The sequence below is a fragment of the Brachyistius frenatus genome, unplaced genomic scaffold (genome assembly GCF_029030835.1).
Source record: "Brachyistius frenatus isolate BFR_SWC_R1_liver_20210118 unplaced genomic scaffold, ASM2903083v1 Contig_18, whole genome shotgun sequence".
Classification (NCBI taxonomy): domain Eukaryota; kingdom Metazoa; phylum Chordata; class Actinopteri; family Embiotocidae; genus Brachyistius; species Brachyistius frenatus.
Genome location: NW_027210617.1, coordinates 4,967,585 through 4,987,125, shown reverse-complemented (window position 1 = coordinate 4,987,125; position 19,541 = coordinate 4,967,585). Strand labels below are relative to the sequence as shown.

The 19,541-nt window shown below is 40.5% G+C and overlaps 1 protein-coding gene across 2 annotated transcripts; it reads right to left on the bottom strand.

Annotated features, from left to right (window-relative positions):
- Nucleotides 1-1,837: 1,837 nt before the first annotated feature.
- On the bottom strand, nucleotides 1,838-18,733 carry st6galnac5b (ST6 (alpha-N-acetyl-neuraminyl-2,3-beta-galactosyl-1,3)-N-acetylgalactosaminide alpha-2,6-sialyltransferase 5b). 2 transcript variants are annotated; one of them, XM_069695037.1, is made up of 5 exons: nucleotides 18,573-18,733; nucleotides 17,838-18,053; nucleotides 8,281-8,690; nucleotides 5,871-5,978; nucleotides 1,838-4,969 (listed from the first exon to the last, which is right to left on the bottom strand). In XM_069695037.1, exons 1-5 carry the CDS (start codon nucleotides 18,591-18,593, stop codon nucleotides 4,726-4,728), a joined length of 999 nt encoding a protein of 332 aa, XP_069551138.1. In that variant the 5' UTR covers nucleotides 18,594-18,733; the 3' UTR covers nucleotides 1,838-4,725. The 2 variants fall into 2 exon arrangements, with proteins under 2 accessions (XP_069551138.1, XP_069551139.1); XM_069695038.1 differs by having other exon boundaries at nucleotides 18,502-18,592.
- Between the last annotated feature and the right edge of the window lie 808 nt (nucleotides 18,734-19,541).

The window sequence follows — 19,541 nt, the reverse complement described above, 5'->3', positions numbered from 1 at the left end:
ACATATTTTCACGTAATGGTGATCTGACAAAATTCCCGAGGTGGCAGAATTTATATACTACTAGAGGCCTAATTAGGTAGGTTATTTCAATAAATTTAGCTCTGGTGTAAAGCTACAGTCATTCCCTACACATGATGTGAGTGCTGGACATAAATACACCCTGGATGCGTGCTGAATGCAAGTTATGGAGATAAAGTGAGCGAGACTTTTGCCATGAACACCAACGGACACGTGTTGGTGAGTCCAACCAGTCAACCAGTCCATGGTGAGTAGCTCTGCTCTCCTACACTACTGTAGGCCCACTGAGTTTTGTTTATTTTGAACATTAACAAGCAACTCTGTGCTGTCCACATGGACCACATGGACTATATATATGTAATAAGCTCTTGCAAGATGCAGGGGTCTGCTTAGTGTCGAACATAAAAACCCAACATCAGCTATACAGTCTATGGTTGAAACATTGGTGTTAAGTAGATGGCTCTTGATACTGAATATATTGTTAAGAGTCCGCCAAGGTCTGTTTTTAATGACTTTTCTTTATAGTGTGATTTTTACTTCAAGTACAAGCAAATTAACAGTGTCAATCCACATTTGGTCTCCTGTCTTTTTAGAAAGAGGGTGTTTTGATACACTTCATGGAATTTGGACCTCATGGTGTTCCTGTTGTGTCCTGCTGGGCTCGTGGTTAAAGATGCATATTAGGTATTGCCGCGTCGCAGGTTTGTATTCTGTCTTGTTGCATGTCTCCGCTTCACCCCAAACAATTCCTGCACCTCCTCTGAATCACCCGTCAAATAACGCTTTACACATGCTATAAGCATATCAGCTTCTGTCATCAGTTTTTCTCCCCATTTCATTCCTCCTGTCCCACACATGGTCCAGCTGTGGTGAAGCAATGTAGGGAGGGTGTGATTTTATTAACAACAGAAAAATGGACATTGAATTTCTTTTTTATGCTTTGAGTATGCAGTTAATAAGAAAATTAAGATTTCAAAATAATGAATTGTTTAGCCTTTAAAAGATCGTCAGTGGGATCATCATTTAAAAGTCAATCTTTTATAAAGGACTGAAGTCAAGTGAGCAGTGATTTTAAAAGTGGTTCACATCATGACGAAAGACAAAAGAAGGCAGAGGCACTAATTAACCCTCAAGGCCGTAACCCAGCCTTGAATATTCCCGTCTGTTTCCTAATGACACACAGGGTTTTAATCATTGTTTTCTGATCAGCATTGAAAGCCGGAAATCTTTTACAGGTAATTTCATGTTATTGTTGCTCATAATTAAGCTGCCACACCTCTACCTAGTGTTATACCTTCATCATATACATAAGAAATGTTATCAGATCAGGTTTCCATTTGTTAAAGCTTGTGGAGTCTTCACAGAAACTGCAGAGAGCAGAAGAGGCCAGCAGGTGTCAGTGCAGACTCAGAACACACTGTCCTGCATTTAGATTAAAACTGTTCAGTGTTTTAGTGGATTGTCGCTGTTTAGAAGACCTGACCTTTTTAGAAGCTGGTGAAAATCATGCGACTGTGGGACTCCGAGGAGACTTGATCTCTAAACAGTTTTGCTTCCGTAGGATGGTGATATTTGTCAGGCTGGCTGATAAAGCTCAGCTATCATGAACAGGGCAGATCTGTAACTAGGGCAGTTTCAGGCACCAGTGCTTATCAGCAGCAGGTATGTGGTTACAGCATGTGTGATATGTGTCACGCTGGAAACTGAGTTAATCCTGCTGCTGCTTTATTTATAGAGACGTCCCAGTCAAACACACAGAGACTATCAAACACAGAGGAGACTGCAACATTGGTAATGGAAATGAGCAGTTGAGGGATGTTCCTTTGATTTATTCAGATTTCCAGTGTTTGTGATAGTGTTTAAGAGGAAATATAACTAAACCCATTAAAACATAACAATCTGGACACCAAAGTGTTTCCAATTAATGAGTGTTGTGTTCACAGTAAATACTTTAAAAAAAAATTATATTAAATTGTGTTTGTTGTTGTTAAAAGGCTTACAGTTCAACACAGCAGATTATTTCTTAGCAGGGAGCAGTGAACAACAAAATCGTTGTTGCAGTGATTAAACAGAGTTACCATGTGTTTATTAGTGAGCTTTAGAGGTGTTAGATTTTGTCGAGCTCTGACACATTTAGGCTAACTGCTCCCTCACTGTTTATAGTCTTTCTACTGGGCTAAGATAAGCTAACGGTCTACTTGCTCTTACTTTCTGACAACATAAAAGTGCTATCAGTCTGCTCAACTCTCAGTATTTCCCAAAATGTCAAACAATTTATTTAATCAGGTGGGTTTTTTTTTTAAGCTTGAAAGAAGCTTCACAAACTCTGAAAATAACAATTTACATGAATGTATACAATTATCATAATACAAATTCTCCTGAAACATCTAGAGCCTAAATGTACAGATCTCACTTTTACCCAAAACGCCATCATCACTTCTGGCTCACCCCGATCTCCTTGTTTTCTCTTTGTGTTTCCAAGGTCAATGGAAATGGTGATGGTGCCTCGAGCATGTGTTTAAAATTGCAATGGCGGGCTCATTTGCAACCAGATTGTCCTTTGAAACCTTTAAAATCCAACCTTTCTACCTGAGGGGCCGGTAATTGGTGTGCAGCACACAAAGTGCAGATCTAAGGAGCACCCAGTGCACTTAGCATGACACCCCAGCACTGCCTGGGCTTTTCTCAGAGCATCTGAGGGCATTGCAGCGTTAAGATTCCACCTGAGTACGTGTGCTTTTCGTAAAATCTGAACGAACACAGGAACAGGCAACAGTCAGTGTCTTTTCTTTTTTGAGGCTTTGATGCAATCATTTGCAACAGTAGTACAGTGGCTGACTTGCCCTTGTAGTGGAGAACGGTTTATGTGCAGTCCTACAGACAACACAACACAACACACCCCGTGAGACAACGAACCCTAAACCCAACTCCAGGTAACCATAACCCTCTGAGAAGTGGGTGTGCCATGCAGTAGGCCCGTGGTGTAGTACGGTGCGCCTGCAGATGGGCCTACTCGATGTAGTCATTGGAAAAGCCTTTGAGGGCTTTTTCTGATGTTTGGCTTTAAGAAAAGAAACAAATCATGGCCAAGAGTATGAGGCACAGGGGCTGGCAGGGTCTTCCTGAGGGGCCATCTGTTAGAGAGCTAGAGAACAAAATCAGGCCTTATTAACATGTCCTCTTAATCTGGATTGTGTCTGACTATGCCTTACTTTAGGATATTTACATTTAAACATGATTTTTAATGGCATCTTAAGGATGCACAATAAAATTAGATTAAGCTCCTGTATTCTTGTCCTGTGTCTATGACAAAATTTATATTCCAGGCATACTATTTTTAGTTGTGGTTACGTTAAATTTTTTTTTTTTTTACCTGAACCTTACTGGTTTGGATGGTTACTATCTTATTTTTCAAGTATATAATGTAAGGTTGGGCAGATGGCTGACAGTCATCACAGTGGGTGCCCAGCATCTTGATCAAGTTTTCTAGCAAAGCACTTCATTTAGTCAGTCTTGTCTTTTTCGGGCACCAAAGTGTTTTAACAGCACTGTCCAGGCTGACGGCTAGCCGAGTGAGTTAGTGGGCGAGTGAGAATGAAGAATCAGCGGTGTGGCTGCTATCAGGGCAGACAGACAGACAGCGATGTGCTTTTGGCACAGAGCTGGGTGAGCAGTATAAACTATCAATGCAGCTGTACTTGTGTATTATTATGATCCACATTTTGTGAATAAATTATGCAGTCCTTCAAACCAATTCGACTTACTGAATTTTGTATACATACACTTCGCTGATTGTAGTGACACGAATGAGCTCCAATTTATTCCGTTATATGGAAGATGAGGCAGGACACTGTTTGAATCTTTAGTCATTTACATACTGTGTTAAGAAATTATCAATGCATATGGGACCTAGCAAAGAAGCTAACACTTAAAATGTAATGTCATCAGTCATCACAATGATTTACTGTAAAAATAATCATATGCCGATTTGGTAGACAATTTTGCCAAATTTAAGCAATATGTACATCAGTTCCAGACAAGCACTTACAAAATAATGACATCAAGTGTCAAAATGAACCCCTTCTCTGAGAAATGTCCAACCAAAGAAATCCAATCCAGCCATACATCTCTGATCAGTCAATCCTCCACTTTCATCCAGGCTGATATTGCCATGATATTTGGTTCAGATATTTATATCCCCACAGGATGAATTTCCCTTTATTGGCAACATGAAGAAGATATTTGTGATTTGTGATTTTGCGGGAACTGTTTACGTCTGCACTCAAATGACATTTCCATTTACAACTTTACTGCTAATAAGACATTCGGCAACAGCTGCAGCTTCCTCAGATGCTGCAATTTGAATTTTTTTTTTTACGTCAGCAGTCCCTCCTTTTCCGCTACGAAGTGTCCAGAGTTTCACACAGAATTTTTGGACCGTTTGAAGAACACTGTCCATGTACTTGTGGTGCACTGCATGTTTCCATACCTGACAGCGTAAACGCACTTACTACATAAGTACGGCATTGGAACCCAGCGCGTGAACATGGTAATCATTGTCCTGCTCAGCTTTAGCCTATGAGCACTGGTGTTGTGGCATGTTGGCTTGCTGTGGACCCTTTCTTGTTTTAAAATAACTGTTAAATGTTTTGTACATTTCTGTCCACATATATTCCACACTTCTGGAGAACGTCTTTGGAGTGAGTCTCAGGATCCAGCTGGAACTGGAGTGTGCGAGCTGTTCACACTGGTGACGACGGCAGCGGGCTTCCAGTCCGGCTTGTAGAAGTGGATGTTGAGGGTTCGAGCCCAATTTGCAAACACCGACTTCTCCGTGATGAAGCGGTGGTGGCTTCCTCGTCGACTTTTCTCGTGGGAAAGATACATGGTGCACTCGTCGGGCCCCAAGGGCTCATAGTAATGATACGGTACAGTGCGATGGGAGGGGGATCTATGCGGGAGGGGAGAAAAAGACAGGAGGAAAGCATGAAAAGGCATCAACGTCAAAGTGCGAGGGAGGGATGTGGAAATAGTGCGGGGATAATTATGATATGCAGGGTTGGAGAGAGGGAGAGGTAACATGTCACAGTGGGAAATAAAGAGAGACAGGAACAAAGAAACACCGAACGATCAGAAGAATCTGGGCCTCACAGATGTGTTCATTATACACCATCTTATTCCTCTGATACGCACAGCTACACCGAGCTCAGTGGAAGAGCTTGGTGTGACACATGAGAGTCACTTCAATCTGCCCTGCATATTTCAAAATGTCCTCTCTGTCCTTGTAGCTTAATGTGAGAACAAGATTAAGAACATTTCCAGGGACCCTGAATGTTCACTGACGTGTTATTTTTTATTGTAAAATGTCAAAAATCATTCTCAATGATACTACAATCATAGTCATTCACCAGCCTGACTGCATGGCAATAAGAGACTCATGAAGTTGTCACTGCAGCGCTTTTAAACAAAAAACCTCTAATCTTGTTTGGGTAGAACTATATGTTGTAATTAAGCCAATAAGGTCACAAGTGGCCAAATTCATGGACTGTAAAATTGATGTCACTGTTCAGGTTTCTTTGCACATCATTACACTGGGAGGGCTCTCACTAAAGTGGCCATCAACATTTTACTTACAGCTGATGCTACTGATTATTTGATTTTAATTCCTCTTGCTTTGAGCTCGGCTTTTGACACTGTAGGTCACTCTTTCTATCGATTTATTGGATGACCCTAAAAAGTAGATTGCAAAGTAGGTTTTTGACATATTTACCTTCTAACAGGAGTTGTGTGCAAAGCTGAATTAAATTACAAAGCCTCTTAACTCTTGGAGTAAAAAGAGAATCTGATTCTACCTGCAGAAATCAGGGGGCACCATGCCGTACACGTTGATCCTGTCACACAGCTCCAGGGCTATGGCCATGGTGAACCAGCCGGTACTCAGCCAGGAGTTGGAACTCTTCCTGGAGGAGGAGAGAGGATCACCATTTTTGACAAAAGCAACTCATATAGTGTAAATACATTCAGAGGACTGTCTCCTCACAGATTGTTCCCGTAAGATTAAAGGTGTAGAACCTTATTTTTTAGACTTCACATGATTGATCACCTTCAGTAATGAGAGGAATGTACAGTATACTATGTTTTCTATATGGACTCTGCAAAAAAGGTATAATTGTGCATAATTCCTACTATTCTCCATGTATTGTTCACAATAGAAAAGGTAATGTCAATAAAAAGGACATTTATTCTGACACTGACTATATAGACATGACTGGATTCCCATTGAAATGCAACATCTGCTTATCATCCTCTGGGTTTATTGTTTCCATGCAAATGAGTTTGGATAAATAGCTGGATTCACCTCAGTGAAATGTCTTTATCTAGTTGGTTTTCTTTTTGTAAGCTCTTTTCAGTTAGCCATTTTTCTACAGTTATGTGTACCACATTTACAGAGACAATTATCATGTTTTAAAAGACAGGAAACTGCTTAATCTGTTTAATATTCAATAGAAAAGGATTGGAATTTCCCTGTATTGATCAAATTTGTTCCAGACTAAGTGCTACATCTGCGTCTGAAAATGCAAAACTTCCTTTTTCCCAGAATACCTTCTCAGTTAAGATGTAGAGCTACAGTTTCTGCAGAATATTATTATAATACAGTATGTATATTACATCTATAAGGTATAATTAATGTACACTGTCTTGTTGTTCACACAAAAAGTACTTATAGAATTATTACATTTGTAAAGTAGTGCATAACTCTGGTCCCAAAGGGCAATCAAAAAGTCCAGAGGCTGTACCTGATTTGTGTAAATGGTGCACAGCACTGTGACATGTAAGGAACAGGAGGAAGCTATAACCTTCCTGAGTAAGTATTTCAAAATTTTGTCAATTTTTGGGACCTCTAGTTCTGGATGAAATTGCGATCTCGTTATGCATCTGAAACCAGTTTTCAATGCATTGTAAGCGGGCGTGTTATGTTAGAAAACCAAATGCCATCGTTCAGGTCATTTGCATCAAATATTTTCCTTCAGAAGTCTCAGAACATCACAGTTGAACTCTGTATTGACAGTCTGACCCTGGGGGATGAATTAATAAAACACAGCCATGTAAATGTCAAAGAAACCCCATCTGGCTACACGTCTAACCTGATGTGCCTTTTTCAGTCTTGAACAGTGTTATCGTCCCCTCTGAAATGCAAATGCTACTCAAAATACCTTACATGGCTCATCACTTCGTTGTTGAGGCTTTCTGAAGCATTTCAAGTTTCTCTGTTGCCGATTTCCCGAGTTTGACACAAAATTTGATGTGTACCCTCATCTCATCTCATGTCCATAAAGAAATTGCAGATGCACCTGGACCAGTGGTCACAAAGATGAATGTAATTCAAGTCCTGATTTGGATCAAGTGATGAAACTGGGAATACTTTCTAACGAAGGTTATAGCTTCCCCCTGCATCATGCATGTCACGGTGCTGTGCTCCGTTCACATTCAGCAGGGCCCCGGATCTGAACTTTTTTAATCACCTCTCGTATTTGTGAGACGCTGTGCGCCAAAGCTAAATTCTGTCCAAAAAAAAAAGAAAGTAGTTATATAAATTTTTCACTAAAGTAAGAAAAGCTTGGAAGCAGAGGCAGGATGAAGACTGTTAAGAACCAAATATCCAGCCACTCTTCATCATCACTGCTTAATGAAAGCATAGGTTCAGATATAACACAATATTTGTATCAGTTACGCAAGTGTTCTGTCTATCTTATTCAAGGTGCTATTTTTGTCACTTTCAGTAAATAACCACGTCACCTTCCAAGACACTGATTTAAGCGAACACCTATGTTGTTTTGTGCTTGTAATAACTAAGAAAAGATCATAATTGTAAAAATGTCCAAATGAAACCAAAATATGACCTGTGAATGTAGATAAAGTAATACTGTAATAGTGTGTAGAGTGTAATACTCTCCCTAAGCCCTGACATTCGTGAGACAGCCGTGATCTTCTGAAGTAAATCTAATCCGATGAAACTCTTCAGAGATAACAATGTTTAATCTAAATCCTATTAATAAGACTGTGACTGTTTGGAGCTGTAACTTAGTCTGATACAGGTAAATTCTAACAAAAAGTAGTGCAGTCTGTGAATCTCAGTAAATTTCAGGTTAAAGTGGGTAGAACTGATAACAATTCTTTTGGGTTTTGGCCCCTCTCTTGTTTCTACATTTCCTTTCGTGTGTCATGTTTTGTTTTATTGAGACTAAATCTGTGACTATTTACCTATCAATCCCTGTTTCCCTTTTAAATAATTCATCCAATTTCAGCATCTTGATCCGGGATATAATGTAGACTTTAAGTTTGGGCAGTAGCTGGTTTAGCAGCCTGAGGTTGTTGTAAACATGGCCTTTTCCATCCCGTCTCATGCCGCTGCTTGGTCCCCAGAAGATGAACACTGTGTCATGGCTGGCATTGAGCAGCTCCTGTCTGTTCCGCAGCACCCTTTGCAGGCTAGAGTGAGCTACAACACGCAGACTTGTGTGCCGGCCAACGTCCTTGTGATAGCCTACGCTGGGAGCATCGTTCATACGGATAACACACTCAGAGCGGTCGATTTCTTTGCCCTGCTTGCTCCCAGTCAGCTGGCCAGAGCTGGTCACCAGGGCGCAAGTCCTGCAGTGCATTTTCAGAGGCTGTGGAGGTAAAACATCAAAGGTCAGTTTACTATTTTCTTACTTGAATTGGCATTCCACAAAATACCCAGACATTGTAATACATTGTTAGATGTCGCCTTGCCTTTTTGTACATCTGACAGAAGCACTCACTTAAGGGTAGACTTCCTCTTCTGGCATGAGGGGATCAGAGCTGTTGTCCTTTACATGTACTAAACCTGTGTGCAGGAAACTAGACCACAGTATTTACTAACTACAGAAGACATACCTCAAATCCAGTGTTTTAATCATCGCTTTGAACACTTCTTTCTCAACTGTCTGTAGCAGGGCAATGTCCTTGTGGGGGTGGATTGTTATTGCATTCGTATTGCTGCTCCGCCGCTTGCTTTTCCTGTCATACAGTATGTTGTGTCTCGAGTAAATACCTCTTCAAGCAATGTTCAACCTTTAGGCTTCACTGTTTCATCATTGGAGTCCAATGATCATAATCGCATACTCTCCTGGTATTCCAATGCATTTCCTGCTGAAGTGATGCCAAAAGCTGCAAGGATTATTACCATGAGCAACAGCAGTGGCTCAACAAACATAAAAAATAAAAAAAATTCGGTCTCGGGTGAATTTTTTTAAAACCCCCAAAACTTCCAAACAGTAGACAGCTCCTATCTTGGGCAAAAGTTGTTCTAGTGCCTCTCTGGTCTCTCCCTCTTCATTTTCCATCTTTTGTTTCTGTTCTTGATTGTACTGTAGCAACAGAGCCTCTCCAAGCTGTTAACAAACTATTATGCTACCTGGCTAGCTTGACTAGGGTAACCACCCAGTTACACACAGTTTGGCAGTGTAATTGTGTAAATATACAATTACTAGTTTTATCAATTGTGACACAAGTTGTGTGCCATAGTGTTTTGTCCTGTTAAAGATAGTTAGTTGTAGCTTATTAATTGCTGTGTCATCATGTTAAGAAGTTAATGTTGAACATATTCACCATCTAAATTTAGTGTAACATGCCAACCTTTACTAATCACAAAGTAGCTGAGCCTAATGTCATTGGTTTTGCAGGTCTTTTTGACCCAATCACTGCACTAAAGGAGAAATGAAGGAACCAGCAAGGCTATAATTTATTCTGAGGGGGACATGAACAAAACTTCATCCCATTCAATTTAACCTTAAAGTGCTGGTAGAGAAAATCTCAGGCAATCACCGAAGTCAGTAGGATTCATCGTCTGGGAACCATGAATGTTTCAGTAAAACAATGGCAATCCATCAAATAGTTGTGGGCATGTTTAAGTCTGGATCACACCGGTGGAGACACTGGTTATCAGGCACAACTAAAACTAAATAGCTGAGATAAAGGAATGGGTCTGCGACCTGCAGCCATCAAGGTCAAGCCATATTTTCAGAGACCCTCAGCTTGATCTTAAAATTTGTCTGCCAAGAGGAAGAACCAGTGGCCCTGAAAGATTTCAGCACAGTCGGTACAACAACACATGCAGAGATCACAGCCATGACAAGGGCGTGTTATACAAGCTTGATACAGTATAAAATATCTCTGATATTGCAGCCATTGTATGTGTGTGTGTGTGTGTGTGTGTGTGTGTGTGTGTGTGTGTGTGTGTGTGTGTGTGTGTGTGTGTGTGTGTGTGTCAAACCCACACACGAGTCCATTCATATACTTCCTTTTATGATTATTCTGTCATCTGCCTCCTAATAGGATCTGAATAAAGTACAGAATCAAGCCGCTAGACTCATATTGGGCTACTCTGTCCAGTATCCTGTTATTCAAAAGCACTGTGGAGCAGAGTATTCGATTATTCATCTCTATCCTGTAAATATGTTTATTTATGTTTTATATGTCTATTTATGTCTGCCTGTTTTGTTTTTTGTTTTTTGGACGCTGAGGGTGAACCTAAAACCGGAGTCAAATTCTTTGTATGTGTCAACATACATGGCCAATGACGCGATTCTGATTCTGATTCTGATTACAGTACATTCAGTTTGTATCAACATCGTGCATATACGTTTATTAAGTCAAAGCCTCAGAGCAATTTTCACTTAAAACATCACACAGGTATTGATCAGAAATGCTCCCTTATATAAAAGCCGGTGCACTCGGAGGATAATTCATTATAGATAAGCTTTGTCATGGTGGTATGTAGTGTTGTAAAGTAGAGATGTTGTATGGGTTTGAATTATACAGAACAGGTATTCATGATGTTGTGCCCAACCAGGTTTCTAAAGTTGAAAAAGGCGAGCTCGGATTGAATGATCCCACAGCAAAAACCCAGTGACTCTTCACATGAATTATTCCCAGCCTTAATAGAGAGCCACATTGGCATTCTGAACTGCGCTCTGAGCTTCACAGTCCATCAGGTTTTGAGGTGGGAATGTGTGTGAGTGTATGTGTGTGTGCATACATACAGGTGATATTACCAGTGCCACAGGCTGTGCTGCTCACACTGCTGTATTTATAATACACCCCCATTATCTCTGTGACCCCACAGTGAATGATTTCTTCATGTGCGCGTGTGTGTTTCTCTGCATATGTTTGTATATGAGGGTAGCATCTGGGGATGTCCTCAAATCTGTGCAGAGTTTGATGTGGCCCCAAATATGCAAAATAATCACCTTTCTCTAGTAAGAATCTGCAACTGTCTAAAAAGTGTCTAAATCCAAAACCAGTTATAATTACTTCTCCACACACATAATCACGCAACAACAGTCTCAATGCACTGAGGAAGTCATTTCTATTCTTCAGCACATCACCCAAAACAAACCATTTCCTGTTGGGATGTGCTCTGTGTAAGCAGAACCCCTCCCTCAATAACAGGTATGTCGGAGCAAATTACACACTTCACTGCACAAACACACACTCCCAGCTAAGGCAGGGAGCCTTAGTTGGGAAAAATCACAGTCCTTTCAGCTGTTTGTTTTTCTACATACAACAGATAGCAAGCAAGCAGATAGTCTAAGCAATTACTCCCAAGTAACTTTTAATCATTTTAATAGTGAGGCAATGAGTTAAACTAGTATAAGGCAATTGAAGGTTGCATGACTGGTATTGTATTTTAAAGTGCCTGTGAAATAATAATAGTGTCCTTGACAGTGATGCTGAATCTCCTGCTCCCTGAGCTTCTGACAGCTTGATGTTGCTGGGAAATAGGCACTTATAGACCCTGTATCACAGTCAGAGGGGCTTTCAAAATCAGATGGAGAATACTGCAGGTACAGTACGAGGCAGCTGAAGATGCATTCCATATACTACTGAATGAATGAGTAAATTAATGCAGCGTCTTGCACATTACAGCTGGATTTCACTCACAGTCAGCCTTGAATTAAGAGCTGGTCCTTCAATTTGTGAACCAACTAGCCCTCGAACACTTGCTGACTCCCACACAAGCCTCACCAGTCTGCACTTTATTATGCGGACAGAAGATTGTCTACCTTTATCAATGATGCATAACCTTGTAAGCAATGCACGTTCTAGGATTAACATGATGTGAAAAGGCAATAGGTCCAACTTTACAAGGCTAAGGGAAATTTGACGTGAAGCCGACTGGGTTTACGAGATCTACAGCGTTAAGAGTAAAAGCAGTAGAAGAAGCACTTTGGATTCCAGTTCACGTCAATTACCGCCCACACACTGATACCAGGCTCATCAGTATGATCCTGATTATACACTTCCCAGGGGAACCCAAGATCATAATTGCTTTCAGAGCAAACCCCATCAGTCAGCCTGTGATATTGCACAAGAACATCCATTGTGCCTCTAATTCTCCAGCTTCATGCCTACATACCCATTCAGTGTAAAAAAGAATAGATAGCGCGCACTCACAGGAAAAAGTCTTGGTATGGATGAGTATTTGATAGTCAAAGAAGAGTCATGAATAAAGACAAAAGACCCATAATGCCACAATTACCATAGATTTAAAGGACATAGTTGATCCTATTCTACAGTTTTCTTTGGGTCAACAAATTCCATTAAAAGAACTTGGCTGTGTCTGAAATCACCTCTCTATTTACCTAATCGAGTCCCACACAGCGATGCTTCACATAAATAGAACGGCTCAAACAGTCTGGTAGGTTCAGAAAATAACATCACTTCACTGCAATGCAGCTTGTAAAAGCAGGAGAAGACACCACTTATGACATATAACGATAGTATAATATCCAAAATCTAAGACAATATCTAGTCTCATTTCACAATATGAGATAATATCGAAATATTGCCCAACCCTATATATCTACATTTTCAATTTACTGCTCACACATGGGTCTAATCTCGGAGTTACTGAGTGAACGTGTTTGTCAATACAGTAACTCACTTTTTGACTTCCCTAGCCTGTCTGTGTGTCTCAGCCTTCAAGCCCATCGGTCCCTACACCAGACAAACTTCTTTAGAAACAGTTCAAGAACCCACACTTTCAGCTTTAAAAAGGATAGATAATTAGGGTAGATTGAGAGGCAACTTCCAGAATTCTGACTTTGTCAGCCCAATATCACGGCAAAGCGTGAAATAGACACACCCGACGACTACAGCACAATGTGAAATAGCTTTGGATGGCGATGTCTATGCATTACAGTTACACATTTCGCTGGAGTGGACGGGCGTGTCTGTTTCACGCTTTGCTATGAGGGCTGACTGTGTATGTGGGACTGACTGCGAATAGACAACAGTGTCTATGTTCATTATAATGAAGGACTATGCCACCTAGGGCAGTATAGCTCATTGACTTGGTTGTAATAGTGTTTGGAAAATAACAAAGCTCTGTAGCACAGAGCAAGATGCTGTATTGGGCTTTATCTAGAAAAACATACTTTTTAAACCAATTAATTTGTTGGTTTTCAACTTTTAATGGGATTTCTTGGCAATAAGGGAAATATAGAACGTCACCAGCAGTATCCTTTAACGTCAACCTTCCTCTGATATGAGCAATGGTGGGTGAATGCTCAGCTGTATTAGCTTCCAGTTATACAAAATTATTTAGATGTTGTCGTCATTATACTTTGTGAAGTGCATAGAAATAGGGTAATGGCTCAGCTGAGAGCAGAAGTAGATTAAGTGGCACCTGTGCTGTGGCGTGAGGGTTTAGTGATCACTGGTGCTTTCTTTTCTCAGAGACCAATTAATTACAACGAAACCCTCCTGACAGTTTCTCCAGACACCTCATTAAGCTGATGCCAATGACACACATTCATGTGGCAATCGGAAACTTGCTCTGTTCTCAATTTGATGGAATAAGGGCAAGATAATCAAGGCGCCTGTCGTCAACAACTTCTTCTTCTTGATCCAGTCCAACTCAGAAAGAGATCTTACTGGTAAAATGTGGAAGACTGCTGCTCAGATGATGAACCATCATTAGCAGCAAATTGATAGAGAGATTCAAAATAATTTTCCATTGGTTTCCCATAAGTAAGGTTGGGTATTCAAAAATATTCATTATTATCGGTACCATAACTTTGAAAATGGTTCCTAAGCGATATGTGTCTAGAAACCAATTTTATCAAATTAATTTGAGGAAATAAAAAATAAAATCTCATATTTCGGTACAAATCTTAAATGTTCCTGCAATTTAGAGGGGGAGACTGCAACCCTTGTTGTTTTCGGTAGCTGCAAAGATGCTAGGATTTAAATATTTTCTCCAAGCATCTCATGGCTTGCTAGTAGATGCTAGCAGGTTGCACATAGAGAAGCCTTCAGTTACTTTAGTGCACACAATCTAACACAAGTGTGGCCAAATGAGTTTGAAAAGAGTGAAATATAGTAGATTAGGTAGATAGATTGATTTGACTTTATTAATCCCACAGTGGGGAAATTTACTCGTCACAGCAGCATAGAGAAAGACGAAAAAAGTGCACACAATATGAACAAATTTACAAATACTTATGATATATAGGAAATAAGATAGATCAAAAAATATTATTTTAGAAAAAAAATAAGGTAAGATCAAGCTAAGATAAAAAAAAAAAAAAAGTGAATTTATCTACATTGGAGAAGCTAAGTATGTTAAACGCTGTGGCTCACTGATGCTGATTAGATTTACTTCTGTGTAAACGTATATCCATGACTGGAAATCAAGATAATATTTGTGACTTCCTGTTGACTCTTTTGCATATTCAACCATTAAATAAGAGCAATTGAATATTTATTTTGCTCTGGGTTCAAAGAAAGTTGTCTGTTATTCTGAGCTTGCTCTGAACAGTTTAGTTGAACGTTAGAAAGGAGTTGAGCGTAGGTAAGGAGAAATGTTTGACTTTCTAATGACACCTATTTTTCTCAAGGCTGACTGCATTAAAGGCTGTCAGAGCACAGAAAGGCATTGCCCATAACAAATAGGTACATCATAAAGTTGCACAGGCACGCAATCCACATTCAAGCTGTAACACAGGTTTTGTGATTAGAGCCCACAAAGGCCATTGTAGATTGATTCTGCCGACAGTTCTTCAAAGGTCAACATCTCTTTAACAGGAATCTGTAAAACATCAGAGAAGGAGAGAGGATGGAGAGCAAAGGAGAATAATTTTGTGACTGTGTGTTCAGGTGTTCAGACTCAATTGTGTGTGTGTTTGAAAGAATCTATTGAGCTCTGCAGCTCTAATTATTGTAGCTTGTCAGTGAAAAGAAATACATACTAGAGGCAGACATCTCACAAAACCTGCACATATTGAATAAGGCTGACAGGGAGAGAGAGAGATACAATGAACATGGAGACTCTTCGTCAGTTGCTGACGACCCACATAAATGCGTACGGTAACTTTGAAATCTGACCTTGCACTATACAGATTTGTGAGTTTTAACAGAGCTGTTTTCATTTTTACAATCTTTTGGTAATGAATAGAGTTGAAAGCCTTTCACCTTCCGTCACTGGAAGCACCACACTTAAGATCATTATTGTTCGCTGGGTGTTTTGCCACCTATTTGGTGATACAGTATATAAATGAGCGAAGCCACCAAAGACCACCACCCACGCAAACAAAATATGCACATAAGTTAATACAGGTCATAACCAGGGTCCAGCAGGCACATTAGACAGAGCCCCAGCTCACATTTTCAAGCATCTCTGGCTTCCATGAGAGCATAAAATTTTACTTAGGTGTCTGGGCATTTGCATGAGATTGTCTGCACAAGCGTACGGGTGCTGTGTGAATGTGCATGCCTGTGTGTGCACTTGTGCCAAAGGCAAGATTCCCTCAAGCAGCAGCAGCATCAGACCTAAGATGACCCTGAGGGGAACCTCACTGGCAGATCCACCCACTCCACAGATCCTAAGGCAGGTCTGCTGCGGTTAGCTATTCCCAGGCTCTGTCGGAGGGTGGAGCAGAAGCAGCAGAGCTGGAAGCCTCATATTGGGGGGAGGGGGCACAGAATGACACTAAGCAGTATAAAAATGTCACATTGTGGATCAGTCACGAATCAGCTGTCAGCTAGGAGGAGGTGGACGATGAGGAAACTTTGTATAATAAAGTGCCTACAGCGCAAAAAAAGTCCAAACTGGGTAGCTACCCCTCATTTCTCTTAAGAACACCTGTAAAACCAGATTAATATTTCTTTTTCATTAGCTTTAAAAGAATCAGAGCAGGGTTACAACATCTCAGAGGAACACTGAACTGGGACTGACCAGCTCAAGAAACAGACATGAGTCAAGCTGGATCAAATGTCAAAACCAACATCACTCTCATTTCATTGATCATTAGGCAGCGAAGAGTGAACTCCAATCAACACTTTTTTTTGCTCTAAATCCTTTTCTGTTGAGTGCAATCTGAGCAATCCAATGTGCTTTCCGCTCTGCTGTGTCTTGCTGTATATCTGTCTCACCGAGGGTGCTTTATCTGTGCGAATGAGCTGTATGTAACAATGTGCTGGGTCTGACTGATAACCCACTGCATTACAGTAAAACTGATGGTGGCGCTCACACCACCCGAAGATTATAGCGGTGACGTCTTGAGTGGACGTTCTAGTAGATATCCATCCTGTTTTAAAGTGCTTTTGTCATTGAATATTTAATGGTGAAGACATTAATTATGAAATAAGAAACGCAGTAAACTATCGAGTTAAGACCCCGTGCTACTACAGAAAATTCTGCTTTTAAGTTCAATACTTAAGGTATTAGACGATATTATAGGAGACCAAATGGGTAAAATATAGTTTTAATACTCATATTGAAATCTGAAGCTTTTTTTTCATAAACAGAAATTGCTCCACAATTTCAATTAATTCATTTTGAGGACTTTACTATTATCGCACTATTACAGCTGCACGGTGCTTTTAAAAACATGAAAAATAACTTACAATGATTTACAATTCATACATCTGCTGGAAAAAAAAACCCCAAGACATTAGATTTAACTGTGAAAACATAATTCACCAGTCAAATACACAGAAGAGTTTTCAGTTCTCCCTGAAACTAGGGCAGTTTCAAGAAAGCCATTTTCAGCGCATACCTGAACCCTACATTTGCATGCCAGTCTCCCTGCTTCACCTGTATGAAAGCAGAATACAGATTAGGTGCAGTTTGTTGTGAGAAAAAAAAAGGCCACAGCAATCAATGTTCTTTTTAAGGGCTAGCTGTTTGGAAGATATGCCCAGGTGATTACAAATATGTTCAAATGCACAGAGTGAATTCAGATTCCTCGCTGTAGAGTTAGACTGTGAGCACTGGCAAAGGACTGTGTGTGACTGAATCAGTGCAAGCCGAATTTGTCCAACCATACTGAAATTGACTTTCTTACTCTATTTCCAGGTGTTGTCTTTCCTCCCCAGTTTGCTGTGATGACTTTCTTGGCTTCTATGTGTCGCCTGCTGATCGCCAGCCACTCCTTTTAACCGGCTATTGTGTAGTTTTCTTGCACTATTCCAACACACTTCCCTTTCTATGCAGGCACCTGATGCACTGACAGCAACCTGATTGCTCACCGAGGTCTCTGTGTTGGTGGTTGAATGGTGCAGCCCAACCCCAACCTGTGCTTCATTCCTGTATTTCTGATTTCTTTGGAAAGATTTATAAATGATCTTATACTCTGGATCTTCAGCGTATTTTTGTCTCCTTAAAAGCGTTTATAAAATGCAGAAGATACTGTCATGCCATATGTATTTTTAAAGAACCAGGTGCAACATCATCTCTGTCTATGCTGCTGCAACTTGACGGACTCAGTGCACAGATGGTGCATATTTACCTTATGATCCATGACACCTGCGTACCCCCCCAGGGTTGATGTCGGGAGTCTCTGAGGTCTCTCTGGTCTCTTTGTGGATGGGGCGGGAGCATCCAAACGATGGGAAGATGACAATGTCGATGATGAGGAAGACGATCTGTCACCAGAGCTGCTGTTGTACACCAACATAAAGCTGGTAACCATGGTAACGATGATGAGGCCACTAACCCCTTGGCACTAGAGGGACACATGAAACATCAAGAGGGCCACAAGAGAGCATCAAGTCAGAGCAGCAGTGGAGTAAGAAAATTCCAAAACGGTTCACATAAGCTTCAGAAGATAATCTTTGGTCAAGAGCTTGCTGTTAATTAAATGTCAGCTTTCAAAGCAAAGTCAACACAGTAATAACAGCTGCTCTTTCCTTCGCGCAACGCTGCAAATGAAATGTCAGCTGTGCTTCTCAAATGTGCTCGACATGCTCTGTGAACAGGGCAACTTGTTTTATGGAGCGATGCAAAAATAACATTATGCTGCTCAATTCAAACGTTCCATAATTACTTCTCACACACACACAAAACTTTACACGGATGAGCTCTTACAGGATTATCCTTCATGAATATAATGAATATATAATCTCAAAGTACAATTAGGTCACATAGATGACAGAGCTCAGTCCGTAACTCACTTCTGAGCACCGTAAACACTAGAGTTCCCCGCAAAAGAACATTATTTCCTGCAGCTCTCGTTCTTAATTACCACTCTAATCTTCATCTTCATTTCCCCTCGTTTCCACGCGCGCAGTGAGTCTTCATCCTACCGGGACCGGGCGTCGGGACTCTTCAGCACGCAACACTTGAGCGGCAGCAGCAGCGGGATCGGAGCGCAGCGGCTCCACAAATCGACGCTCCACTACTCCTCTCCTCATGCTCCGCTCTACAGGGACGCCCTCGTTCAGCGCCGCGCTCCTCATGGTCCTAAACAACTCTAAGTTTCACTGTTCACAGGGGGTTCACCGGATAGTAGCTCATGGACACGACATTATTGTATTGATAAACACTTCAGCAACATTAAATATTAAGGGCTCTCTGTCTGCCTTGGAGGAGAGTTTCTTTGCGCATTTTGTCTGTCTCCATCTATGGTCTATCTAACCATGTCAATTTAGCCTATACAATTAGCAAAATACAGGATACTTTTACAGATTTTTTTGTTTGTTTTGTTTTTTGGTACAGTTATCTAATTAATTCTATTCTCACAGCCCTGTGGGAAGTCATTTTGGGAACCACCGAAGCTGAATGAACGTCAAATCATTGTGGAGAACATTAAAAGTAACTAAATGAATTGTTCCAGATCTCAGTTGTAGCTGATTCAGAGTGAACTCCAGTTTATTTGTTTTGAATTTAAAAACATAACATTTTCTTGGGGGAAGACCCACAAACTGCCCACAAAATGCAAGCATCTAAATCTTACACAACTTTAGGGAAATTACTGTAAAATGTTGGCCATCATTTTACCACACAGTTGTCCTCAGTTGGTACAGTGAGATGCTTTTAGTCCTGAGTTAGACTGCTTTTCTGAATAAATATATTATTTAAAAATGTGTTAATCAATATGCACATTGCGAAAGTCTCCTCATGCAAAATTGAGCTAAACATCACAGCCTTTGTAATAGATATTTTTCAATAACATCATTTTATAATGCACAAGAACTAATAACAGGTACAATTT